The sequence below is a fragment of the Elgaria multicarinata genome, chromosome 10 (genome assembly GCF_023053635.1).
Source record: "Elgaria multicarinata webbii isolate HBS135686 ecotype San Diego chromosome 10, rElgMul1.1.pri, whole genome shotgun sequence".
In the NCBI taxonomy this organism is placed as follows: domain Eukaryota; kingdom Metazoa; phylum Chordata; class Lepidosauria; order Squamata; family Anguidae; genus Elgaria; species Elgaria multicarinata.
Window position 1 is genome coordinate 18,615,273 of NC_086180.1, and position 27,809 is coordinate 18,643,081.

Here is a 27,809-nt window from a genome sequence, read left to right on the forward strand (position 1 = left end):
TAGCTTCTGCCATTTTCCCTGGAATAACTAGTTTCTCCCTCAGTTGTATACCCTAGGGCTTAAATATTCACCGCAAACACACATCTTAACAGAAGGAACGCCTTAGCAGGATTTTTTAAAAAAATGGCACTAGAGTTATGATTACCCTCTTTCCTCTGCTTTATGTTTTTAAAGATTTCCATGATATGCAGGCCTGATACACTGTGCTTCTGGGGATGTCCTCTGGTTTCCCAGAAAGACTGTAGGAGGTTACAAAAATAAAAGTATTTTCTTGGAATATACAGCTAGACACTGTATCGTGGACAACCCTTTCAGCAGAACTCTAAGGAATGAAACTTGACCTTATAAGGAGGGAAATCAGTTTCCAAAACAAACCCAGTTTTTCATAATTCGATGTGCTGTTTCTACCAATGACTACACCACCTCTAAAGGTCATGAGATTAGGCTCCCAGGTTCACCTAGCAGGTTGAATCTCAAGTCCAACAAGCATCCTCTGCTTAGCTACGCTGAATTTCCATCCAACTGAGAAATAAATCCACAAGGCCAAGCAATAAGTGCTTTTTATTTACAAGATTTCCAGCTTCCGTACAACACGTTACACCACTTCATTCTGCATGTTGTCCACTGGATACCACAGACTAATACAAAAACAGGTTGTGGAAGTGGAAGTGCAAAAGTAAAGCAGCCATTTGTATGCTTCGTGGCAGAACTACAGAGAATCATTACATAACTGTTTCTCCAAGAAACACAGTATTCTTATGCCCATATTGTACTCCAAGCAAGCTTCACCCATCCTGAATAGTTTGGGCATAAAGCTTTGGTCGTGCACATTCCCCCCCCCCACCCCAAGTCATTACCATCATTTTGAGAGAGGTGAAGTTATCGTTTTCTTCTGCAATTTGTGTTGAAGCAGCTCCTAAACTACACTCTGTACATCAAGCCGCCCAATTTCCTTTATGATATAAGCGTGTTCCGTTTCTTGCCTTGTGGCTTTTGCACTTCAGGTTTAATCTGCCCTACTGTAGCCTCATCCTTATTTTTAGGATACAGCTATACAGAATCTCACAGAAACAACTGCATGGGCTGAGCAAAGGAACCAGGACAAAAGAAATCTGGAGAAGTTCTGACAATGAATTGGGGGGGGGGGGGAAGAGAGAAAATGGACCTGCTACTTCAAAATGAGTAAAGTAATCTTTAAAGCAAAACAAAATAGCAGACTGCCTATGAAAGAAACGTTCAGTTTATCTGCACACAGTTTAATTCTGTCTTTACTTCTGACACTCAACCAGGAATATCTAACATGACATGATATTTACTAACAGTTATTTTCTATTCTAAGGAACAATAGTACAGGCCACTTGAAGGACCTGGTCAGATCCCCTGTGGTGGAATCCCAAACATTAATGCTCCACCACTATAGAGAGGAAGATATGCAGACGAAGAGGCCTGGGTTGAGGGTTCAAACTTCTTTATGCACTTTATGCACTGCTCTTTCTCTCGGGATCTTGGACTTACCACAGCGTGTTACCACAGCTTTGGGCTACAGTAAGTCTTTTGTCCAGATCTCTGCAGGTATCCCCACTGGGATACAAGGATTCCACAAGGCTTCTTCCATCCTCCCAAAAAGCCCTAGTACAAAGTGGCATTGCATTATTCAACGCCCAAGTGGGGTAACAATTTTGGGAAGGACTAATGATTGTTTCGAATGCAAAGTAAGATTTGAAATACAGCTTCCAGTGACTTAAACGCATATGTAGTTGAAATAGATGACCAGGAAGGAAGGGGGATGGACATGAGTGTACACTTACGTACACGTACAAAACAATAACACACAAAAAACCTTATCCCTTTACAAATAGTTTTCTCGGGCTTTGCAAAGGGACCAGAGAAGTCATTCCAGGGCCAGGCGCACATGACCAAGCTGCTTCCAAGTGATATGCTGAATGATTGTTCTATACTTAACAATTACCATGTTACAAAGATGCACAGTTTCTGGCCATATCCCCAATACAATGCAGGCAGCTGACATAGTGAAGTACTGCCAGTACTACAACACCGCAAAGGCATTTGGGATATGGGAAAGGAGCGATGATGGAAGCAAGGAAACAACAACCCCAGGGCAAACTACAGCTGCATCAATCATCTGCTGGACAAACCCTTTGTAGGACAACAAACCATGGTTTAAATAAACCACAGATTGATGTTATGTGTAAACGAGGCCATTATATTTCTCTTTTCAGGAGGCTAGAGTCCACAGGACTAATTTGGGTTTGCATAGTGTGACAGCAGAACACATTTACTCCTAAAGGAAATAGCTTCTTTTAAATAGAAACTATACAAGTCTTGGTGTGTTCTTTAGAGGTTTGTTTTAAATGCTGAAGCACAAGCATTTTGGAAGATAGATCAGAGAAAAGCGTAGTCACTTGAAATACCCTGCTAGTGCTTTCTCCAAAATCCTTTGCAAGTTACAAGATAGTAGAGAACAAAAGCCCTCGACGGTCTAATTTACTGTGAAAACACTGTGGGGCATCTTCTAAACAACACTGAAGACTTTTCCCACTTTTCGCTAAATCTTTCCTGATTCAGACAAGCCTTAAAAGGCTGCCACGCCACTCAAAATCCCATACAAAAATGCTTTTAAAAATGTACACATAATCATTGAAAAGTTCAAAACGTCTTAGCAAGATGACTGGAGGACTTGCAACATTTCACAACAGTTGTAGATTTCAACCCGGATTCACATGCAATCCACCACGTTGCTGGACCCTTGGCCCATGTCACGGATTTGGCTGCCCAGACAAGCACACACAGCGACACCGGCCCCAGCTCTGCAGTGAGATACCGAACCCACAAGCTCCCACCTAAAAACGAACAAACAAGAAATGCAAAACAGACATGGTTAGCGTTTTCCTAAAAGTATCTGATACCGTAAAGTGCAAAATGGCTTAGCGTGTAGGCTAGCTATATCTCAATGTCTTATACAAGTTTGATTTTGAGAACTACTTCTGTTTTATTTTATGTGGCTATTTAGGCGCTCCATAAAGGAAAGTTTGCTGGAGAAACAGACAAATTATGGTCACTCACATTTAAACTCTGAGAATAGGCAGAGGAGAGCATTTAAGCCTCCATCCATACAGATGTTTTTTAAAAACAAGGTTTTAAAATTGCTTATAATCTGCCTAAAGACAAAGTAAGGGGAGAAAGAACTCCTAGAACTCCTTGTTCTAGGAGAAAGAAAGTTCCACGCATAAATGCATGCTTTCAAGTATGTAAGGTACACAGATGAAGTGACAAATGCCGTATGCTGTACTCAAAAGAATAGGAACATCTGTTGTTCAGCTCCTTTAGTCACCGCCTTAGGATACTCCTCCCATATTCATCCTTCTACCTAAAGTGTCAATCTGTGCTCCCTTCACCATTTCCCCCAGTTTCTCCACAAATCAGAATAAGAAATCAGATGTCCTGCCTAGCTCCTAGACTCCTCTGTTATAAAGCAACTCAACAAATTGTGACCTATTTCGCATGATCAAAATAATCACTACCCAGGCGTGGCTTGTTGTATTGCATGAAACCAGGAAGCATAGCTTATTGGAGGGTGAACCAATCCTCCAATAACTCATGGACTATTGTGGGTTATTACTTATATAACATATATAAAGCAGCTTTAATGCTAGGCAAGAAACAGTTCCTTCTCCAACAACAAATGGGTATCTTTGGTTAGTATTACATGCACACACTATAGCCCCAAGCTCTTCCCCTAGAGTTTTGCCAAAGCCCCCAAATTAATAGATTTTGTACAGAGTCATTAAGACTGACTACACAGTCTACTTATTTATTTGCAATATTTATATACTGCTCAATTATCTAACACACATTCCAGAGCGGTGAACATAGGTATAAACATTAAAAGAAAGAAGACTGAAAAGCAAATTAAAATTGTTCAGTTGAAAAACAAAGGAACCAGAAAAACAATGACTGGTCAGTTGAGGAAGGCTTCTCGAAACAGGGTTGTTTTCAGGAGGCGCCCGGAGCAGCACAGCGTTGGCGCCTGCCTGACCTCCAGGGGCAGAGAGTGCAACACAGAAGGAGCCACTACAATAAAGGCTCTTCTCCTGGTGGATTTCAATCGGGCCACAGGACCACGTGGAACCACCAGGAGCAGGCCCTCCGACGACCTCAGTGATCGGGTAGGATGGTAAGGGAGAAGGCGCTCTCTCAGGTATCTCTCAGTCTTGGAAGAGGGCGGGATGCATGCTTACAGCCAGAATTTGAAAGGCACTGAAGGTGCATTGAAGAGCACCCTAAGTAAATTCAAAACCAGCAGAAACCTAAAACAGTATTTTAGGGAAACTGGCTAGTTAGCACGTGTCCAGCTGATCGTCAGTCATCCAAATGCCTTTGAACTTTGTTCAGTACACTAGAAGCAGTTTGAATTCAAACTGCTTGCATGTTTTCCCTCTGCAACGGCTACTTTTGCTTTTAAAAGTTAAAGCAAAAAATTCAGAAAATGGCGGGCGGGGAGGACCTCAAGTGACTAGATTCAACAGTTCCACAATAGCTCTCTTATTTAGCCGAGAGAATTAACATGAACTGTTTTTCTAATACCTCAGAACATGTTTAAGCTGTTTTCAGCACATTATGTATTGATCCAATGTAAAGAACTAGCTTAGTAACAGCAAGAAAGCCTCAAATTACCTGTTCGCCACAGGATCAAAGGTTTCCACTGTATTCAGGTAAGCATTTCCATTATGACCTCCAACAGCAAAAATTTTGCCCATTAATGTTGCTATGCCAACTCCACCCCTAGGCGTTGTAAGCTCCGCTACATATTCCCACTTATTACTGCGAGGATCAAATCGTTCAACAGAGCTAAGTGGAGAATTGTCATCAAAGCCACCTGCGGAGAGAGAGGCACAGGAAATATTTTCTCAGGCTAAAAGTGCATAACTCTTTGCGTACAGTAACTTTACCGTAAGTTGTTCTGTAGTGCAAAGGTATAAGATGCCTGCAATGATGCAGTTATTCAAACAGCACAAAAATACAATGATTCCGTGAATTAAAGCCCCACGAGGCTTAAGTTAAGACTAATCCATTACTCACACAATCTACAAGATGGCGTGTCATCACAGTTAGTAAGTAGAGAGGCCCACGTCTGCCTTGAGTGGTGCACTGTTCACTTTTAATAAACAGCTTCATCACCCACCCCACACCTATTTGCACAGTCAGTAAAACAACTGTCTACAGCTTCATCCTAAGATTTGTCAACTAATATTCTTCAGATTAGTTGTAACAATTTCATGTAGCATTCTCAAAGATTTAAGTTTCAGCAGAGCTGCAAGAAGATCGTGTGATCTATGTGGAACGATGCCTTGGCAATACTCACCCACCACATATAAGCAGCCATGGAGCTCACTAACGCCATTGCCAGCTCTCCGCTGACCCATCTCTTTCACTTCTATCCATTTATCCAGATGAGGATCGTATTTCTCCACACTGGAGAGAGAAGCTACTCCATCATTCCCACCAACAGCATATACATGGTTCTGAAAGAGAGAAAAATATTAAGATTATGACAGCAAGACCTTCAATTAGATTCACTGTTGCCAATGGAAATTTTACTTATCTCACGGTAACTAAATTTGTACTAATATGAATCCATTTACATATGCAATCAAATTTAACAAAACAGGATGGAATACAACAAGTTGCAACACTGCTAAGAAAAGCTCTATTTTGACACTGCAAAGTTTTACATTGCGCCTTTGGGTTAAGTAATCAGCCTGCTGCCTCCATATTTCATCACTCACTCTCAAATCAATCTCTTAATTTCATTTCTTCCTACAGACTGTCTCAAAGGTGGCGCCTTCAGTAAATATAGTGAAGAACAGCCAAGAGATGCTGACCTTCACATAACCTCAACCTATTTTTAACGTTAGATTTCACACCTTCCTACGCTGCTGCACTTGTAACACGTCTGAAGAAACACAGTAGCTTACTACAAGAGCCACAGAGCCAACTCCTCCCCGGGGTGTGTTCATAGGTGCTACTCCACTCCACTGGTCAGATTCAATGTCGTATCTCTCCACCTCGCTGAAGCAAGTGTTATCATCTAGGCCTCCTATGGCATAAATGGGACCTCCAAGAGAAGCGAGAGCAATTCCTCTCCTAAAAAGAATATATTTTTAAAAAAAATCATGCCATCAGTTATCTGCCTACATCAACATAAAAGAAAGTGGGGAAAATTGGTTCCCTGGTATAATTATTTCTAACTCGCTTTGGCAACGGCTTTAAAGAACACAGACTATAAATAAAACCCCAAATGGCAAACCACAATATGAAATTTTCTCCACAATAACTGCATGCCAAAAAAAGAAATAATAATGGAAAAGTGAAAGCAGAAACCACCAGCAGTAAATAATGTTTAATTTGGCCCTTGATCCTTAGCAAATTATGTTATTAAGGAACAAGCTTTGGGTTCCAGAGCATTTGCAAGTTTGGAATTCAAACAAATCAAAGTAAGACACAAATGCATTAACCACCAGAAAATATTTCATATTCAATATTTAACATCCAACATGAATCTTTATAACACGAAGCCAGTCCTTTTTGTACTTTGCAGTGAGCGTTTTCAGTGGCTTCTTGAACCAGTTTAGCTACAACTATCACATTTTCAACTATTACATTAACAGTTTACTCTTTTCCTAATTTATCTTTTTCCTTCTCCACTGTTCCTTTTCACCTTAATGCCTCATCTCCTGTTTTCTCTTCCCATGTTGCATCTTACTTTGGACGCACTGGGCAGGTCTCATGACTCTTTTTATGTACACTGCCTGTCTGATGTGTATGTTTAATGAACAGCAGTCCACATGAATCTACTTGCTTTTAACTGGGAAGGTTCACCTCAAGTTTACATACCTCTTTGTATTCATTGATGCCTTCATCATCCATTTATTTGTAAGAGGATCAAACATTTCCATGCTGCCTAAATGTTCATTTCCATCATGTCCACCCACTGCATAAACTTTACCTGAAATATAAATAATTTTCTGGTCATCAGATAAACTGGTATTCCGCTCCAAAAAAAGAAATAAAAGAGAAAGTAGTAACTCTGTCGATTGCTACTAGTACTATTTCAAGAGGAAAGTAACCGATGTAGTATAGACATAACCAGCAGAATCTGACTGCCTTTAGGTATTATTTTCTGTCATATAGATTTAAACATTTCTTTCCTGGTATGAGAGCCCTTTGCTTCTCCAAATGACTTTCTGGTTTGAGCAAGATATAGCTATAAATTTAAAAATTAGTATCAACCCTCCACTATTTATAGCACAAGTGTTCAAAGCACTTCACATACATGATCGTGTTGGCATCCTTACAAGAGATGTCCATCCCAGCAGTATCTGAGGTGTGCTTGGTTGGGACATGGGAGGGAGCCGTGCTTTGGAACTTGCTCCCTAAGGAGATGACTTTGCTACCCCGCCCCCGCCCCCAATAACCTTTTGTCAGCATGGGAAGACTTCTGGCAAGTATTTGACCTGCTAAATAGTTAAATGTTCTAGCTCTCCTGGTTTTGTAGTTTCTGTACATGTTAATTGCTGGTTTTCCCTCTACATATTATTTTAGAGTGTTTTCTTAATTGGTCTTAATGGTTTAGATTATGTTGTGAGCTGCCTTGGGCATTTTCTTTTAAGAGTAGAAAGGACACAAAACCAAAAGCTTGAAAAATAGATCACATTAGAGGATATTTTGGCTTTGCATGAGAAAATTAGGCATGCCAAATGCCTAGAGGGCTAAATGAAAAGCAGGACGCCCTGCTGGCAGCTGGCAATTACAGCTTAAAAGGTTTTAAGCCGAGGAATTTCTTGAAGGTACCCGTCCAGGAGAGTGATAGATTCCCTGCTTCACCCTAGGTGAGTCTTCTACAGGGGGCTGAATCAAAAAGAGAATGGTTTACCTATGGACTGTGTAGTGAGACCATGCAAAAGCAAGATTTGAAACACGCACTTCCTAGTTCATGCATAACCACCGTGCTACAACAGATTAAGTAGGTTCACAATTTTAGCCACTACGCTACAGCAGCTCTCAAATCTTAAACTAAGGTCTACAGTAGTTTTTAAAGTATTTTCTGTAATGATCCAAACCAAGGGAAATCAGGAGGTCTTGAGGACTGGACAATGCTCCACACTTCTGGGATCCAAAAGCAACCTCAACAGAATAGTAGAGTTGGAAAGGGCCTATAAGGCCATCGAGCCCAACCCCCTGCTCATTGCAGGAATCCACCCTAAAGCATCCCTGACAGATGGTTGTCCAGCTGCCTCTTGAATTCCTCTAGTGTGCCCAGAGAGCTTTAGCTGTGGGGCGGCATTTAAATGTAATAAATAAATAAATAAATAAATATAGTGTGAGAGAGCCCACAACCTCCCTAGGTAACTGGTTCCATTGTCGTACTACTCTAACAGTCAGGAAGTTTTTCCTGATGTCTAACCGGAATCTGACTTCCTGTAACTTGAACCCATTATTCCGTGTCCTGCACTCTGGGAGGATCGAGAAGAGATCCTGGCCCTCCTGTGTGTGACAACCTTTCAAGTATTTGAAGAGTGCTATCATGTCTCCCCTCAATCTTCTCTTCTCCAGGCTAAACATGCCCAGTTGTTTCAGTTTCAGATGATCACTTTTGATCTGTTGTAAATTTATGCTTATTAGGACATAGTAAATAGTACTAGTACTGAATTTAGTGAGAGTTAGCATGACTAGGATTGAGCAGTTCATCACATTTTTAGCACTAGAGAGGACTGATCATTGGAAACCACAGAGCAAATGATCACTTGACTGGAGAACAGAAACAATGATATATTTTTATCACAAGAAACTAAGTACTATTTGGGGGCTATTTTATATACAAAGGCTATAATTTTGGTTGATAGAATGGCTGAGTCATAAATTACTACAAAGTATAGTGTGATCTTTAAACAGACTTTTCTTTTTACCAACCTCCCACAGAGATTACACCCACATGCCTCCTCCTACTGTTCATTTCAGGGCCAAAAAACCAGCTGTTCTTATTTATCGAGTAGCATTCAATGCTGCGAAATGGGTCACCAGATCCACCACGACCACCAACACAGAAAAGGACACCTAATAGGAAAAGTGCAATGGAAGACACTCAATTTGAGAAGAACTCAAAACTTGCTGGATGGCAAAGTGCTGACTGCTGCACAAAGCACACATTAACACCCCTGCTACCACAAAATTAAATAGCCGAAAATTGTCAGTTTGGCTGATTAATGTTACCCTTCAACACTGACAATATGTCATTCAACAGTAAAAGGTTAATAATTCCACCCAGCCTCAACTTAGGTTGAACTGGCTACTAGCCCTGATGGTTATGTGCTACCTCCAGTATCTGAGGCAGTAAGCCTGTGTGCACCAGTTGCTGGGGAGCATGGGTGGGAGGGGGCTGTTGCACCATGTCCTGCTTGTTCATCCCTGGCTGATGGCTGGTTGGCCACTGTGTGAACAGAGCGCTGGACTAGATGGACCCTTGGTCTGATCCAGCATTGGCTCTTCTTATGTGCTTATGTTCTTATGCTGTTACTACACGTATTCAGAAGGAGATCAGAGCTGGAGGAGACTAAGTTCTCATGTCACGTAGCAAATCTTGGGTTAATTAACCCATGATTTGCACAGATGCATAGTTTGCTGTTGGGTTAACTCTAGATTGTTTAATCTATAAACATCCCAGAGGTTCCTGGTTGGAATGGGGCAAACCAGAAACGATTCACATGTTCTGCACATGTCTGCAAATCATGTGTTAATTAACCCACTGTTTGCCACCATGACATGCAGACAGCACCAATAAAAGCCATCCAGTTCAGCCTTGCAGATGCATCCACAAAAGTTAATAGCTCCTTAAAATGTTTAGCAGCCTATCTGTTCACATGTCACTATTTTAATCATTTGCTGCAGCATATTAACAGTCCCACATAAAGAGAAGAAGTTTTACAGAAGGTTTTCTCCCTAAGGAAATTCTAAATCAACTGACTACCACACAAAAGGCTACTTACAAGCTTGATTTACAATCCCACAATACCCCTATTCCCTCCAAAGAGAGTCTAGGCCAACATAGTGTTCAGGTTCCCATAAATCAAGTCACTCCATGTGACTCAAGTAAACAAACAAACAGACACCATCCAGCTTCTTTCACAATGTGAGTTTTACTACCAATTTTATGTGAGGACTGTCAGCCTGTCAGATGTACGGTTCAGTAAATATGAGAAATCAAGCAACTTGAATTCACACAGATAGTATACAGTGGTTTAGTTATTCATACCCTGAGCTTCAAACTCGATTTTCAATTTCCCTCTCTCGTTTCCTGGGAGAAAAACTGCAGTTTGCTCTTACACTCAAGAGCGAACTGGGTATTCACCCTACTCCGCCCGTGTCTAGGGGGAATAAATGGGGAAATACAGCTTCTGTAAATGGGATGCTGGGAATTGAGGCTGGGTCTCGAAAGCACAGGCTAGTAAGTTCTGTATTTTGTTTTGTGCCGGCTTTGTTTCCTTTCTCATCTTGTATCATTTGTTTGTAATAAGCTTTGTTCTTTCATTTGGAGTTTTGGTGAATGATTTCAGACCAAACTCAAGGGAGGGATTACGTTTTTGTTTTGCTCCCCATGAAGCTAATGTATTTGGGCTATAACATACCAAACAAGTTAAGAACGGAGGGAGACCTGGCTGGATGTCTATCTCCTCCCAAGGGGCACAATAACCACCCAAATCATCACAAAGGCATTTATATAAAATGATGTTACGGCCTGCTACTGTTACATACCTTAAATATTTAAATCTGATTTAGTTATCATAACGGAAAATACACAGAGCCAACGATGCTAATTATACATTATGGCTAGGGCTGCTTGTAAAAACAGTCTCATCGCTAGAACACGATTTGTATTGTGATGAAGTATGGTTTAACAATATTTTAATACATATTTGCACAGATCTACGTAACTGACACTGTGCAAGTTTCTGCAACATAGGTACATCTGAAGCCACTTAGATACCTGCTGTGTGTTTCCTCGGTGTCGTCCGGACAGAATATTCGAAATCTGGTACTGTATGACTGCTCAAGTGAAGATGGTAGTTTCTTGCTTCATCCAACAAATCCCTACATTTTAGGTTCTGCTTGACCATCTCTTCCTTTGCCACCACTCCCATGAGAAAACAAATGGGCAACAGAGGCAGGCGCACCTAGGGGGAAATGGATATTGTGAATGAGCAACTGAACTGGCACTGCCAAGTCCCAAATTAATGGTTCTTGGCCAGTGCAAGGCAGACCTCCAAAGGCACTGAGGGATACCACCATGTTCTTCTGCCTCTGGGGAGAACACAGAACTGCACTAGTAATGCTGCCCCTTGCAGTATGGTCAATCAGGGCAGAGTACAGGCAATCCAATTTAAGTTAATACATATTTGCACAGATCTACATACAGATCCAATTTAATCCTGCATTGAGCAGGGGGTTGGACTCGATGGCCTTGTAGGCCCCTTCCAACTCTGCTATTCTATGATTCTAAGTATAGGCAAGAATTGTATTTCTAATCCCTCATCTTGGTAGCAGGCAGGCCTGCACTGAATGGATGGGGCTAACCTTAACCTGTAGTATAAAGTTAATAAAGTTGTGGTATATTGTTGAACCCAATTTGTGCATCCCATGCCTCCATTTTGGGAGGAGGATTTGAGAGGATGTATGAACAAGATAAATGTAATTTTCAAAGGTTCCTCACTAGGTGAGAGATTTCCATCTCTGTGCTTTGTGTTCTTATTCACACTACCATATACTGCAGGGTTCTATTCCAGATATACACTGACAAGAGCCATAACAACAGTGACTTCCTCTGGGTGTTATAGCTTCTATTCATTTATGTGAACCTTTATGCCTGGTTTACACAGGCATAGTCATCACCGATGACTTCACCAAAGTAGTAACTTGCATGCATGGAAGAGCCATCACAGATGAAATCACCACAGGCAAGAAGGTTAATATCACCATAAGACACAATACTGTTCAACAGAGACTGTTCATGCATTCAGCTGCAAGCCTTGAAGTATCAATGCAAATAAATGTGAACTGGCCATTAGCCTGTTTGTGTGGAAAGTAGGAAAAAAATTAATTTGTGGGGAGAGGGCGAGAAACAGTTTTCTAGGATTTCAGAATGCAATGGCAAAAGCGTTTCTAAGTACAACTGGTCACAGAAGAGAAAAGTTGTCTTAAATCAGCCTTCCTCAACCTGGGGCGCTCCAGATGTGTTGGACTGCATCTCCCAGAATGCCCCGGCTGGGGCATTCTGGGAGTTGTAGTCCAACACATATGGAGCGCCCCAGGATGAAGAAGGCTGTCTTAAATACTACTCATTTGTTATGACAAAACCATTTTTAAGCAGACTTCCTTATCCCATTTTCAACTGGTTCTTACCTGAGCGACTATTTCATCCAACCACGTCGCATGATGTTGTGGATTGGCAAGAAGCCATTTAATGGCAGCACCATAAACCTGCTTTTCGCTCTCAATGTTCAGGTCATTTGAAGACAAGAGTTTATGAAGGTGCTGAGGTGACACGCTCACAAAGTCTTCACATTCCACTACTTCAGCAAAATGTTCACAGGCATAGCGATCGGCCATGTCCATCAAGTCAATACGGTTGTGACTTTCCGCGAAAGCCCTCACCGCCAAGCAATTCGAAGGATGGAAGTGCAGTTTCATGTACTCACAGCAAGCCCTGGCCACTACCTCCACCTGTAGAATGCAGGCAGCATATAAGAGAGGCTGGACATTGTCCACTGTCAGAGTCAGTCGAGACGAATAAACAAACTTGACCAAATCTTCTATGGCATCTCCATCAAAGTCTTTGATCTCAATCAATGTCTGCTTGGCTTCTGCCATTTCAGAAAGAAACATGGCTCGGAAGTAAGGAATAACACATGCCAGCACAAGCTTGTGGCAGGAAATCAACTTCGAACCCACCTGATGGGAAAAACACACATTTGCATTACTAGACGCCGAATTGTTTTAGCTTAATCCGAAAGGTAGCTGCTGCCAAGGTCTTTGATCACGGACCCTGAAGACGATCTCCCCCCCCACCCCCCCAAAAAAATTACAGATCAAGATGTAGCAATTTCTAGAATTGTTAGCTTAATAAAAGCCAGAACTGTTTTGACTACAGGGCTACCAAGAAAGCAAAATGTCAACACTAGTAAGTATCTCTTCTTATTTTTTCAAGTGATATTACCGTTAGCCAGTCAGATCAACTTTCCCCACTATTAAATGACACTAACATTTTGTAAATTAAGTGCAGGTTGAGCACATGATTACCACCTTCCAAGAATTAGATATGCAGTGACACGCAACGTAAGTTAACTCAAACCAGCCTCCAACCTAACCAAGGCGTGCAAATGCATTTCAAACCATGGTTTCAAACGACAATATGTTGCAAAGTTTAATCTTTTTGTACACTGTTCTGGGAGCATTAGCTGATAAACAATACAAGAATTTCATAAATAACTTGATATCTGCTTACAAGGGATTTATTGTTTGCACCAGTACCTATGCAACATAAAACTACAGTTAATATTGAGAAGGATGGTTGCGGTAGCGAAAAATCTCTCTGGAGATTAAAGTCTTGCTCCCAATTTGCAAAATCATGATGTGTAGGGAATCTAAATGCACTGGACCTACTACTTTCTTCCTGTCTATAGGAGGTAGATTGCCAAAAATAATCTAGCTGACCTGTTTTTCATTTCGATACGAAATTTTGAATACATCTATTTCCGCATATTATAATGTTACTAATGATACAATGACATCTAGAAGCCACTCTGGAGCATAAATAAACTTACATGCCATTAGCTTATTTATTGTGGATATCTAGAATCAATTGTGTAGTAGCTAATTAATACAAACAGCATCCTGCAGATATTTAAAATTCATGCTATATCACTACCCAGATCAATGAAATCTTTCTGTACAGCTCAGTATATATATGGTACAGTTGTACCATGATTATTATATTCACCATACTTTAGTCACATATTTCAATGAACATGGTTCATATTCAGTCGAAAGTTCTTGAAAAAGCTTCCAGTTTGCTTTAACTTCTAGAGGAAGTTACATCTCTCATTAGTATATGACTTAAATGTTTCTCTGGCTTTCACTACTTGCACGTTTAACTAGTTTAGCAATTAATCTCTATTTGTGTTTTATTACTAGCAATTTTATCCTTCATCTCAACTAGCTATTCTTTTAATTATCCATGTTCATCTAATGCAGCCAAAACAGTTTACTGCCAAAAAAAAAAAAAAAAAAACCAATGGAAAGGAATTAGCTGTACATGGGTTTAGATAATGAGCTGCCATGAAACAAACACTGTATTACAAAATTGGTGGATTTGTATATTCTTGCGTGTATGTTCGGGCCAAGAGAAAAGGCTAGACAGATACACATTGTCACTAATCTAATGGCAGAAAACCAAATGGGTAAGGCACACACATATACTAAATAAACTGTAACTGTCTGATATTTCAGCAGACAAAGAGGCAAATAACAGCTTGCTTCCCACTGGATAGCTGGCGTAGCTGAAAATATTGTGTCCTATTTGCTTTTAAAGATTAAAAATCATTTGATAACGGAAAGGCACTAAATCCTTTTACATTTTTTAAGTGAAGTTACTGCAGTACTATATAAATCAACAGCAAGTCTAATACAATCATGACTTCATTCGCATGTAATGACAGCAAATCGTGGGTTAATTATCCCATGAATTGCCAGTGTGTGCTCAGCAAACCCCAGCCAGATTAAGAGTTGTTTTATGACATGCAAACCCAGACACTATGGGTTAATCTTGGGTTAAACAACCACAGTTAACCGAAGGACTAATTGTAGAGTAATGTGGGTTGTTTAACTAACAATTAATCCACAGACCTGGTTTGCACATAGCGACAACGCAGAGTATGTCTTGATTACGGACTATGATTGAATTTTGAGTTGTTGAATTGAGGGTTGTCGTTATGTGCAAACCCTGCATTATGTTTTAATTATGGGTTGTTAACCACAAATAACCCAGAGTACTCAAGCCAACAACAAACCATGAGCTCTCTTCCTAGGTTATTTGTGGTTACCGACATACAGTGCAGGGTTTGCACGTAATGACAATGCATGATTGAACGACAACCCATACTCTGGGTTGTCCTTACATTACCGTCACATTCAGCAATGGGATTATTTTACACATAGTTAAGCGATAAAGCTCTACAGAGCTTTTGTACAGTGCTTGTACACTACTGTGATTTTGTACCTGTTGAACTTACTGTTTTAAGAATGGTCTACGCTAAGGCTTCTATGTACACAACCAAATATCAGATATGCTGTTGACCCGTTCCTTTTTTCTCCATCTATGTTGCACACATCAGAACTGCCACAGATTAAAAATTGCTGTACAGTTACTGAGACTAACACAATTAGAGACATAATTACAACAGCAACTTTCCCTTGTTGGTTGTGTATACATACATCTCCAAAACAAAAGAATCTTTCAACTGTGCTGAGGTAGAATAAGAACAAGTTCATAGTCTCCTAAAGTGCTTTCAAGTACACTCAGCATGTTCATGTACGAAACGCATGATGTCTACAGATATTCTGACTGCAGAGAGTTGGCTAGTAGGCAGTCACAGAACACAATTACTCCTTCATGCAAGCACTTTTAAACCGAGCCAAAAAACCAAAACAAAAACGAAAACCACTCTATGCAGCAGATTTCCGCAACATTCTTTGAATTGCTATCTGATAGTTTCTAAATGTCATTGCATTTTAGGCATGCCCATAAGCATTAGTGGAATGTTAAATACCGAATATAAGGCCCATTTTCTAAGAGCAGGTTAAAATAAGTTTTATATTTGTAATTAAACATGAGCATTTTACCACTAAAAATTTACACTCCCCCTCCCACCAAATACAAGACTTACACAGACCCTGTTCAGATGACACGCTAAAGCCACAGTGGTTAAGCATTTTGAGCTAAACGTGGCCCTGTTCAGAAAACACCTTAAACCATGGCTTTAACCCCTGCAAATGGGTTAGTGGCCTATCCATGGCTTAGGGTGTCATCTGAACAGGCCTGGGGGGTGAGGTGGGGAATAATAATTTAAGAATAACACCTTGCTGTAACCTAAAAAAGAACGTACAGAACGTATAAGAACAAGGGAGGCAACACATTGCATGTAGGCTGCATTTCAGGGAAAAAAAATGTTGGAAGAAGAATGACATGCTATGGAGCACCAAAAGGGTCAAATTTAGCTTGTTTGCAAGAGAATGTTGAAACTTATAATACCCTACAGACACTTTTTAAAAGGAAGAAGAAGAAAAAAAAACATTTTCAGCACCCGCTTTGGGGTGGAGGGAGTCTGGTGGGCATAAATGGCTCATGGGCTTTTTGAAGGTGCCCAACCCTGATATAGAAGAATCATGACCAGTTACATATAAGGTTTTAAATGCTGTCTCCGTTTCTAACTAACCAGAGATAAAACAAAAATTAAGTGTCAACTTGGTCAGAGATATTTACAAGAAAACTGTGTAGAGTTTACACATGGACCCAGGAAGACAGCAAGTGCATGATAAGTGTGCCTTTTAACATTACAACAGTGTTGTGGGATAAACCCATGGAAAAAGCAGCTTCCAGGCCACTGGTGCAAGTCCTACAGGGCACGTAGAAGGAACTTTTAACGAGGACAAAAATATGTGGTGAGCCTTAGGCTGAATGAACTCCACCCCAATGATTAGCTAAGCTGCTGGACTCTCAAGAAATGTGTATAGATATTAAACTGTTCAGCTGTAAACTGTTGTTAACTACTTCCCAAACTTACTGTGCCTAGTGGTAATGTTAGCCTAGTGGCTAATGTTGTGTGGTGGATGAAGGGCAGTTTTTACATTTTAGAAATCACTCACCCAATCAATCAAATAGTGGCTGCTAGCCACACTCCTTTGCAAAGTTTTGAGGAAGAGCCTTGGTGCAACACCACAGAGTGCAAGATACAATGTGTTATGTTACTACTATTCCAGCCCTCCTCTCTCTTCTGGTAGTACTTGGGGAGTGGCAGCCTAGTTGTTCACGCGGACAGGTCATAGCCTGCCTTAATTTTTTATCCCAAAGACTACACAATGTTACTTTTCCCATTAGATGAGAATGCCAACCGCTGTACCTATAAACCCCACTGAGATTGGCTAAACCTGCTTCCTGCCTCTAGTGATCAGATTGACCACAACCTTCGAGAAGCGAGCCTCCTCTTATCTACTTGCCCTAATCTTAGATTCCTTCTCTTAGTCACAAATGTTGGGGCTACGTTTTCATGTGCTACATCATCAAAAGGGTGGTTTCAAAATAGCTGTTATTTCAGATCAGTTGACTGTGCTAGTTCAACTGTGCCTACAACTGTGCACCTCTGAATTACGTTTAGATAAATGATGAACTTTCTATTTTGAGTTCAAGGTCTATAATTACATAGCACAATCACAGTCTACCCACAAGTACAAACTGTTCTGCTGAATTTGCAGGATTTCTAGCAATATTTCTTTTTAAAAAGAAAATGGGGTGAACACTGCATGGCATCAATTCCCAAATGTTGTCAATAGTGGTGATGCAAAGACATGCATGGACAACTCTGCAAAGTCACACACAAACACGAGAGAAAATATGAAATATGCATCAATACCTTTAGTGTAACATCGCAAAGCTCCCCAGCTTCATAGAAGCGAAGGAGAGAGCTGTGAAAATCCTTCCACGCTTCATTTGCTTCAAATACAAATATTTCTTCTTCACCATCACTGTTCAAAGGTGACCTTTCCTGTTGCTGTTGCCTTTTTCCTTTTACCACATGATGCTTTGCTTGCTCTGGGACCATAGAGTCAGAAGCCATTGGCTGTTTGTCTCCTGCATTTGTTGTCAGTCTCCATGAAAAGGCACAGCACACACAGCGCTAAGCAAGTCAGACTAAGCATCCAGTCTTGAGTAGAGCAAATATTTTCTCAATTACTATTGGGGGGGAAAAATGAAAACAGGTTATTTCCATGAGTAGAAGTGCCTTTCTGTTTGTGCAAGGGGTCTTTGGGTGCAAGTCAAACCTTTGGATCCATAAACAAGAGTTCCAAATAACTCAAAATTGTTCTTGCCATTTTACAAAGCCAAAAGTTAAGGCTGCAAGACATTCCTTTCCAAAGGTGTACATATATTTTTTGTACACAAACATAGCTCAGAGAACAAGACAATTGTAGGAACATGAATCATCATCAACATTTAAGGGAGATGAGATACTTTACTCTTATTTATTTATTTATTTATTTATTTATTACATTTTTATACCGCCCAATAGCCGAAGCTCTCTGGGCGATGGGGTACTCTTCCCTACCCCATCGGAATTAAGATAGCTTCAGTACTATTCATCTCTATCAACCCCTCACAGAACCTTTCATTGGGGATGGGTGGGGCAGGAGACTAACAAATGTGTTATTCTTTTGGTTCATGAGCCATGGCTAAACATCTTCTCCTGTATGAGTAATTCTGAGTGTGATTTTTAGGGAGATCTACGCCCTGAGAAGGGAAATAGGTGGTAGATGACATACAAAACCACATGATTGCTCCAGTCACAATTTTTTATATATCTTACCCAAGGTCAGTCCTGCCATTCAGCAAGGTGAAGTGATTAGCAAGGATAACATACAAAACCCAGAGTGCTCTGTATGGTCACCCACACCTCCAGTACAGTATCCCCTATGAGTTGCCACCATATAGCTTTCAACCCAACAGTTTATTGGAGCACCAGATACTACCATCATTCCAGTAATAGCCAAAACATGTTGTGATTAATAAGGAATTGGAAGTGTACATCCAAAACCAAGCCTTGGGCCATCACAAACCATATACCCAAACTCAAGGAGTGTCTACAAAGATGCCAGTCCCCCATTTAGCCCAATTCTTTATTGTGGCTCAAGACATTGTCAGGCAATGCACGTCATGTCAATAAAGTATTCAAAAATGAATAAGGAACTTGGGGGTATGGGCCCAACAGTAAGCTTTATACCACCCCAAATTATATACTCGAACATCCAGAGGAGTGGCCTTTACAAGATGCCATAGAATTGCATTTGTCCTAAGTGGTGTCTCCGTGCCAATGATACCCAATGTACTAAAAAAAAAAAAACCACAAATCTTGGGTGTGTCCACCCCCAACCTAGGCTTTTGGCAACCCCAAACCATACAGCCTTCCCCTCCTCTGGAATTCCCTGCCTTTGGAGGTCAGGCAGGCACCAACTTTGTATTCCTTTTGGCACTTCCTGAAAACGTCGTTCCAGGAAGGCTTTCCTTAATGCCCAGCCACAGTTCACCTTTCATTCTGCTTTTAAAAATCTATTTTAAGGTGTTTTATTCTGTTTTTATTGGATTTTATCTTGTATACCTCTCCACAATTTTGAATGGGGAGCGGTTTATATTGCAAATAAAATAATAATAATACATCCATATCTCAGAGAAAGTGGCCTCCAGAACATTCCATTCAACTGAATATTTCCTTGGGCCACAGGACACTTAAATATGGCAGCCCTATGCAAATCATACCCAATATATGTAGAAATAAATACAGAACAGGTGGTCACCTCACACTAAGCTATTGCTTTTTTATTGCTTCTTTTGTTGTGTTCTTACTATTTATATTGCTTTTAATACTGCACTGGTTTTATGTGTTTTGTTGCTGTACGCCACCATTGGAGGGCTTCAATCCTGAAAGGTAGCCAAGAAATACTTTGAATAAATGTAAATAAATAAATAAGCTCTGCCCATGCCAAATCATATATCGTAACCTCCAGGGGAGTGTCCTCTATGAATGACATACCATTGCATCTGTCCCAACCCTATGTTTGGGCAAAGGACGTTGTCAAGTATGAAGGCCCACACCCACTGGGCGTGATATGATCTCATTCTTTGCTGAAAAAGGCAAAAAGTTAGCTTAGGACATGGGGAACATAGTTCAATTGCTGCATTTCTGGGTGTGATTATAGCAATCTGGGGTGGAGAAATTTTCTATGGTTCCATTACCATGTGCAGATCACTTGAGTGGGGCTTAGACTTACTCGGACAAGATGCTAGAGTGTGTGGTGGCTTCGCAGCTCCAGGGATTTCTAGTGAAGCAGATTATCTAGAACCATTTCAGTCTGGCTTCAGCCTTGGTTATGGGACAGAGACTGCCTTGGTTGTGTTGGTGAACGATCTGTGCCACGAACTGGACAGGGTAAATGTTTCACTCTTGGGTCTGCTGGACCTATTGGTGGCTTTCAATATCATCACCATAGTATCCTTCTGAAGAATCTGGCTGAGATGGAATTGGGGGGCACTGTTATATGGTGGCTCTGGTACTTCTTGGAGGTGTGCTGGGGGATTCCTGTCTGACACCACGGCTATTGGCCTGAGGTGTCCCTCAGGGCTCCATCTTGTCCCCCATATTATTTAATATGTACATGAAACTGCCAGGAGAGGTTATTTTGGGGTTCAGTGTCACCATCTCTATCCCTCCTTTCCATCTAAATCCAAGGAAGCTGCTGTATTTGGATGAGTGCAAACAAAAACAAGAAGGATCTTGGAATTGTTAGAAACCACAAGCTGAATATAAGCCAACAGTGTGATGTGGCTGCAAAAAACCAAGTGCTCTTTTGGGCTCCATTAATAGAAGTATAGCTTCCAAATCACGCAAGGTACTGGTTCCCACTGGTTAGGTTTCATCTTGAGTACTGCATCCAGTTCTGGGCACCACACTTCAAGAAGGATGCAGACAAGCTGGAGGAGGGGTCTGGAAACAAAGCCCTATCAGGAGAGACTGAAAGAACTGGGCATGTTTAGCCTGGAGAAGCGAAGACTGAGGGGAGGCATGATAGCACTCTAAGTACTTGAAAGGCTGTCATGCAGTGGAGGGTCAGGATCTCTTCTCGATCATCTCAGAGAAGAGGACATGGAATAATGGGCTCAAGTTACAAGAAGGCAAATTCTGGCTGGACATCAGGAAAAATGTCCTGACTGTTAGAGCAGTATGACAATGGAACCAATTATCCAGGGAGGTCGTGTTCTCTCCCACCCTAGAAGCATTCAAGAGGCAGCTGGACAACCATCTGTCAGGTATGCTTTAAGGTGGAGTCCTGCATTGAGCAGGGGTTGGACTCGATGACCTTATAGGCCCCTTTCAGCTCTACTATTCTATGATTCTATGAAAATTGAAGCTTAATTGAGATAATAATAATAATAATAAAAAAAAAAATTCTTACCCGCCTCTCCTTTTAGATCGAGGCGGGGAACAACATTAGAACAGGAATCAATACATCTTAAAAATTCATGATTTAACATTGATCTGGATAGGCCTGCCAGAAAAGGCTAGTCTTTAAAGCTGCCTTAAAATCACACATAGAGTTAATTCATAGAGATGAGCTAAAGGTGCTCTTAGTTAGTCAAAAGGCAGATCAGGGAACAGGCACTCAACCTGTGCTAGATGGGGCTGCACTCCTCCTGAAGACTCGGGCTCACATTTTGGATATACTCCTGCACACAGCTCTCAACTTGGATGGCCAGGTTTCAGTCCAGGAATACATTTGCACAGCTGAAGTTAGTGCGCCAACTGCATCTGTTCCTAGAGATCCCTGATCTGGCCATGGCCATGTATGCGTTAGTTACATCCCATTTGGAATATTGTAATAGGCTCTTTGAAAACTGATCCAGAATGCTGCAGTCAAAATGTAGACTGGAAGCACATGACTCCCTTATCACAATAGCTTCACTGGCAACCTATCTGTTTGGGGGCACAGTTCAAAGTGCTGGTTATGACCTACAATGCCTAGACTAGGCTACATGAAAAACCATCACATACAATCCTGCCAGGATTTAGTATTTTTGGGAGAGGCCCCTTTTTTGGTGGCAAAGCAAGAGAGGAACTTCTCAGTGGCTGCTCCCAGGCTGTGGAACTCCCTGCAAAGGAAGCTCTCTGTTGTCTTTCTGCTGGCAAGTAACTACATTTTTATTCAAGCAGGCCTTTGGCATGTAAGCTGGTCTATTGGGTTCAGTGCTGTTTTTATTCTTTTCTTGGTGTACTTTCTAATTATATTGTTAATGTATTTGTTTCATGTATTTGTATAAACTAACTTTTATTTTAAAATTTTGGTTATTGTCAGCAACTGTGAGAACCATTTATGGGGTAGAAAGGTGGGGTATAAGCAAATTCAGTAACTGTTAACTTCTCATCTAATTCTATTGGAACTTTGCAATCATCACAGGGAACATTCTCTCAACGTAGAAAATATTTGTTCATAAGTGGAAAAAACCCCTCATTTATTTAAAAACAAGTAGATGTGAATCACTGGATGGGATCTACATCAGGCAATATCACATGTTCATGGCAAGTTTGATGCTTTTAAATTTGATCAAAACTCCTGACTTAACCACTCCACTCCACTGAACTTTCTGTACTAAGGAAAGCGGGCAAGACAGTTTAAGCCATTAAGATAAGGATGCCTGTTGTACTTACTTTTGCTTACAAATAAAGAGGACTTCTGTTTTCCCCATGAAAAAATCAGAAGAGTAAACATTTACTTTGGGCAGGTCAGACTAAAGTTCAGTGTTTCATTGCCCAGTTCTCTCTCTTCTTCCTTTCTCAATGATCAGCTGACTTCTTTGCTATAATGAAAACAACTGAGCAATTAACAGATGCATTCCTATGGTTATATAATCTTCCAGTGATTTTTTTAAAACAAACTGCCATTAACATAAGAGCCATGATGTAAGTAATATATACATAGCTACCATGACTAGTAATCATTAATAGCCTTATTCTCCATGCATTTGTCTAATGGCATTTTAAGACCATACAAGTTGATACTTTGTGGTAGTGATTTCCCTAGTCTAACTATGCGCTGTGTGAAGAAGTACTTCCTTTCATCTATCCTGAATCTCCCACCAATCAACTTCATGAGATGGCCCTGGGTCCTAATATTATGATGAAAGATACTATCCACTTTCGCCACACCACCATACATAGTTTTATGCACATCTATCATGTCTCCCCTTGCTCACCTTTTTCTATTTTATGCATTTCAATAATAATGTTTAGCCTTATTATTAACTTATTATGTTTAGGATCCTTTTCTTCTAAGTCACAAGTACCTTAAGACATGCAAGCAAATCAAAACACACCCAAAAGGATGCAAAAACTTCCTATTTTCAAGTACTCTGAAGAATGGAGCATCTGGAATTACTTTTGAGTTATGTTTAAAATCAGAAGAGTTTACTTGTTAGAGCTTTTAGGTACACTTTTCTTCTAACTGCTGATCAGGCATTTGTGTTGGTTTTATATTTTTTCTACATAAAATGTCTTCCCCTGCTTAAGCTCAGAAACAAAATAAAACTGAAGCCTATCATCCAGGCATTTAGGCCACATAAGCCATAAATGAAAAATAAATGCATTGTGTTCCCTTCCTAGCAAACAAAACAAGGCATCTGTAACTTGTAAATACTTTTTGAACACCTCACTCATCCTAGGAAACTGTCAGGTGTCATGACATTAACTATAGTTTGCCTACATGTAAATTATTTTAGCAGCAAGCAGGCAGATCGCCCGAAATGCAGTTTCTTAAAAGGCACCACTCGGCATTCTATTATTTGGACTCACAGGCAGAGGAATACTTGTTGCACTAATTTGGTACTGGAAATTTCCCCATTCTAATCCAATCAGACCTGTACACTGATCCTCAACCTCTTTAAAACTTCTCCAAGATGCAGCAGTGACAAATGAGGCCATTTCTACACCAGCCTGAAAATGCGGGCTGGTGATGGCAGAGTCCCTGTGCGTCCAAATGACGCACAGGGATTCCCATGAGGAAGGAGGGATGAGAACTGGTTTTCCCAGGGATAAGTACTCCCTTGGAAAATCTGAGTCTTCCCAGGGTCTAGGGATTGTCCCAAGACCATGGGAGGTGTGGGCGCCCATCCCGGCTTATTCCCTCCTCCCCGCGAGTAGCTGGGAGCAGTAGTGGAAGGAACCGGGTTAGGTGGGGAGCAAGGTCAGGGCTTTTTTTTAAAAAAAAATCTCACATTTCGTTGGAGAGCACATGCGCTCAGATCCTTTTTAAAAAATGGCGGGCACAACACCCTCCTTGTTGCGCCCACATATGGACTGAGGATCGCGTGATATGCTCCAACAGGAAGGCTGGTGTAGAAATGCCTAAGAAGTTCAAATTCTCTCTTAACAATGTTGCAATGTCTCAACCAAGCTGAATACAAGCCTTCCTCTTTGTCTACTAAAAATGGGCATTTTTCCCTTTTGCTAAAAAAGAAAAGAAAAAGGAGATGAATTACCAGATTCATAGGGTTCAGTTTCCATTGCCATGCCAACTGCCCAGACCTGTAGTCTCTCGGTGTACAATAACGAATTCAAACACTACAAGTAAACCAACCATGTGTACAGTGACTAGCTGAAATATTTCAGCATTTACTTTGTGACCGAGTTCATGAGAATGTCCACATGTATGGCAAAGACAAAAAATGGATCACACCTACCTTGATTTATGAAACTGCCCAGGTTACAGTGATTAGATGGGCGTAGTGCCTGATAAATAGTACTATTCTACAGGTTGTTTTTATGATGTAAGCACTTATTTTTATAGCACTATCAACGTACATGGAACTTCACAGGGTGAAACTACCAAAACTAAACAGGTTCTTGCCCTAAGGACCTCATAATCCAACATATCAATAGAGCAAGAGATAAATGCCCTCTTCAAAGGACTGAGCTACTGTATTTCTTCGATTGTAAGACGCCATCGATTGTAAGATGCACACTAATTTCAGTACCACCAACAGAAAAAAAAAACCTAAGACACACCTGCAATTCTAAGACGCACCCCATTTTTAGAGATGTTTATATGGGGAAAAAGTGTGTCTTAGAATTGAAGAAATAGAGTATGTACAATGAACAGAGGAGGGTGGGGAAAAGAAGAAGCACAGTGCAGGCCCCACCACATAGTCTTCTTTTGATGTATTTGCTGCATCCATTGTTTACTGTGTATATGGCCACCCTCTTGTATATGCGTCAAGGAGAAGATGGGAGGGTCCACAGCATAGAACTGAATCTGCCATCCTTCCTGCCTCCTCCTACTCTGCACAGCTGCCCGGCCCTCAGCTCAGCATACCACATGTTTATATTAGGCAGTACTACACCAAGGCATGGGGGTGGGGGCGTCCGGGAGAGAGAGAAACGATGCTAGATATCTACTGCAGACAGTGCACAACAGAATCACACTCTCTCACACATGGATTTGATTCACTGACTTGTAGCATATTTGCCAAAGAAGTTAGACATTATTTTTATTTAATATATTCCTACCCTCCCTTCCAGGATAACAATTAAATGTTAAAAATAAGACAACTGACAAATAACATAATAAATCAGCAACAAATAAAAACATATAAAGGGAGCCATCAAAAATAAATAAATAAATAAAAGATTTGGCAGAATACAAATGTTTTGGATCCACTTAAAAGCCACCAGAGAGGGGGCCAAGTGTAGGGCCTTGACTGAAAAGGCCCTGTCCATGTTACCTGCCAAGCTGATCGACCTTAGTGGCAGGCCAGACAGCAAGGTCTCAGAGGCCAATCATGGGGCCTCGGCAGGATCATATAGTAAGTGTAAGTGGTCTTATTCTGTTCTGGGCTATAAAAGTCAAAACAGCACTTTAAATTGAGCCCAGAAATGAATAGGTATATAATGCTAACGATGCAAAATTAGTAGACAATCAACTTACCTAGGGTTGACATAGTGCACATACATCTACAATCCAGAACGGACACACAGAAGTGGACTTTCTAAATAAATATCTGCTTTTAACTTGGAAAGCTACACTACTTTCGTATGAGACATAACCCTAAAAGCTATTGTGGCCTGAAAACTGAACTACTGGTATCAGTACCATCAATCTCAACATTATGCATTCACACTTGGAAGTTAGGCAAGTTTTGCTCAGCTGTGCTAATGTATGCTTTAAGTACCAATATCCTTTATGTTTAATTTATCATAACATCATTCTTTAACTTCCTGTGCACAGCAGCTAAGACACCGAATACAAAAGCAACAGCCATCCTAAATAAGAGGACATGGCAGAGTTTTAAGTGCCAGCAGCTCAATTCTCTCCACATTAAGTCTAAGATGTACAGAACACACCTATGGAACTTTTCATCATGTTTCTGATCCAAATAACTGTAAATATTTCATAGAACTCTTTATTGTAAGCAAAAAGAAGAAGAAGGAACCAATTAGACTGTGAAGCAAACAAGTTTGGATAGTACCATGAAACATTATTTGAAAATCAGTCAAGAGCTCTAATCATGTTTGTTTACAAAGCCACAGTTCCCTCCTTTATTGTTTAATCAGAGATTGTCACAAGAGTGACTGTTAATCACCTATTTCCATGATCACCATTGTTCCCTCTTGTTTTTAAATACTCCCTCCATTTCTCTCATTCTCTAAAACTCATGGTCATCAAGTGCACTTCACATACACTTTAAGCTTATGTCCTGATTTGCTTCCCACCCCACATATCTATTCTTCTGCCCTCTTGCCATGTTCTATCCAATTTCACTTTTTTCCAACACCTCCCCCCACATCTTCTAAATTCCCCTTGCATGTAGGAAGGGAAAGAGAGCTAGTTTCCTGCCCACCACCTTCCACCGGAGTTCTCTTTAAGTTCCAAGAAATGCCCCCCTCCCATTCCTTTCCAAGGGCTCAACAAACCCACATTAACTCTTTCCCTCCACCCTACCAACACAACCTCCCCCTCTGGGGAAAGAAACCCATGAGCCAAAATAGCCTCTCCAAGTTCAACACCCTATAAGCTAGTCTCTCCCAATATCCCCATCTCACTCCAACCTCGGGGTTGGATTACAATTCCATTATCCCCAGTCAGAATGGACAACGGTCTGTAAAGATGGGAGTGGGGGGTGGGGTTGCAGTCCAACAATATCTGGGGACCCAAGGTTGGGAAAGGCTGTAAACCCACTGCTGCCACAAAGAACAGCGTCTCTGCCTTACATATCCCCCCTCCCCAGTCTTTAATTTCTTTCGTTCAACCCCAGCGCACCCCAAACCTTAACCTCAGCCCCAAAGCCTGCATGCGACACCAGCCTATGAAATGCATGTTATGAAAATGCCTCTAGGCATGTACAGAATGCCTCCCCTTCACTAATGAGCAAACCCCAAATATCTATGATTAGGGAGCACCGGTCCTTTTTTAAAACCCACCCCAACAGGCACGCTCCCCACTAACTTCCTTGCAACCCCCACTGACTACCTCCCCTCTCCTAAACAGCAGCTGCACCGCGGCCGTTACCTCCTGCGCGCGCACTCTCGAACTATCTCCCGCGCGCGCCTCCGAGACACACTTACACACTGGCAAATGTACAGAAGCAGCAGCAGCACCAGTAGCTCCGGACTCATCCAACGCGCAGGCGCGTTGTTATGGTACGGGAGGGGGAGGGGGAGGAGGCGCGCCAGAAGTAAGGGACGGAATGGAAAGGAAGAGAAAGAGACGATACGCATGCGCCAGAGGGATGCAGTTAACGCACTTCAAGGGAGAGAGAGAGAGTTGGTCAGGCCGTAAGGCGCGAATGTCTTTCTGCGCATGGTTCGTTTTGATATTAGCGCGAGGTTGTGGCAAAGCATCTCGGGAAGTGTAGTTTTTATCTC

General features: G+C 41.2%; 2 protein-coding genes across 3 annotated transcripts in view; one reads left to right on the forward strand and one right to left on the reverse strand.

Moving 5' to 3' along the window:
- Nucleotides 1-27,499, reverse strand: KLHL8 (kelch like family member 8). Of its 2 annotated transcripts, XM_063135356.1 has the most exons (11): nt 27,454-27,499; nt 22,602-22,750; nt 17,760-18,079; nt 12,475-13,023; nt 11,063-11,249; nt 8,992-9,135; nt 6,916-7,027; nt 5,997-6,165; nt 5,384-5,543; nt 4,696-4,897; nt 1-2,861 (listed from the first exon to the last, which is right to left on the reverse strand). In XM_063135356.1, the coding sequence occupies exons 3-11, from the start codon at nt 17,961-17,963 to the stop codon at nt 2,738-2,740; spliced, it is 1,851 nt and encodes a 616-aa protein (XP_062991426.1). In that variant the 5' UTR covers nt 17,964-18,079; nt 22,602-22,750; nt 27,454-27,499; the 3' UTR covers nt 1-2,737. The 2 variants fall into 2 exon arrangements, with proteins under 2 accessions (XP_062991426.1, XP_062991427.1); XM_063135357.1 differs by lacking the exon at nt 22,602-22,750.
- Nucleotides 1-27,809, forward strand: part of IBSP (integrin binding sialoprotein) — a 347,644-nt gene that overhangs the window by 43,944 nt on the left and 275,891 nt on the right. The window lies entirely within an intron of this gene.

Coding starts and splice junctions, on each gene's coding strand:
- KLHL8 (XM_063135357.1), bottom strand. CDS start 17,963: ATGGCTTCTGACTCTATGGTCCCAGAGCAAGCAAAGCATCATGTGGTA. Junction 9,136..11,062: donor ACCGAGGAAACACACAGCAG/GTATCTAAGTGG, acceptor TTTTCCTATTAG/GTGTCCTTTTCTGTGTTGGT. Junction 5,544..5,996: donor TTGGCTCTGTGGCTCTTGTA/GTAAGCTACTGT, acceptor TCTCTCTTTCAG/AACCATGTATATGCTGTTGG.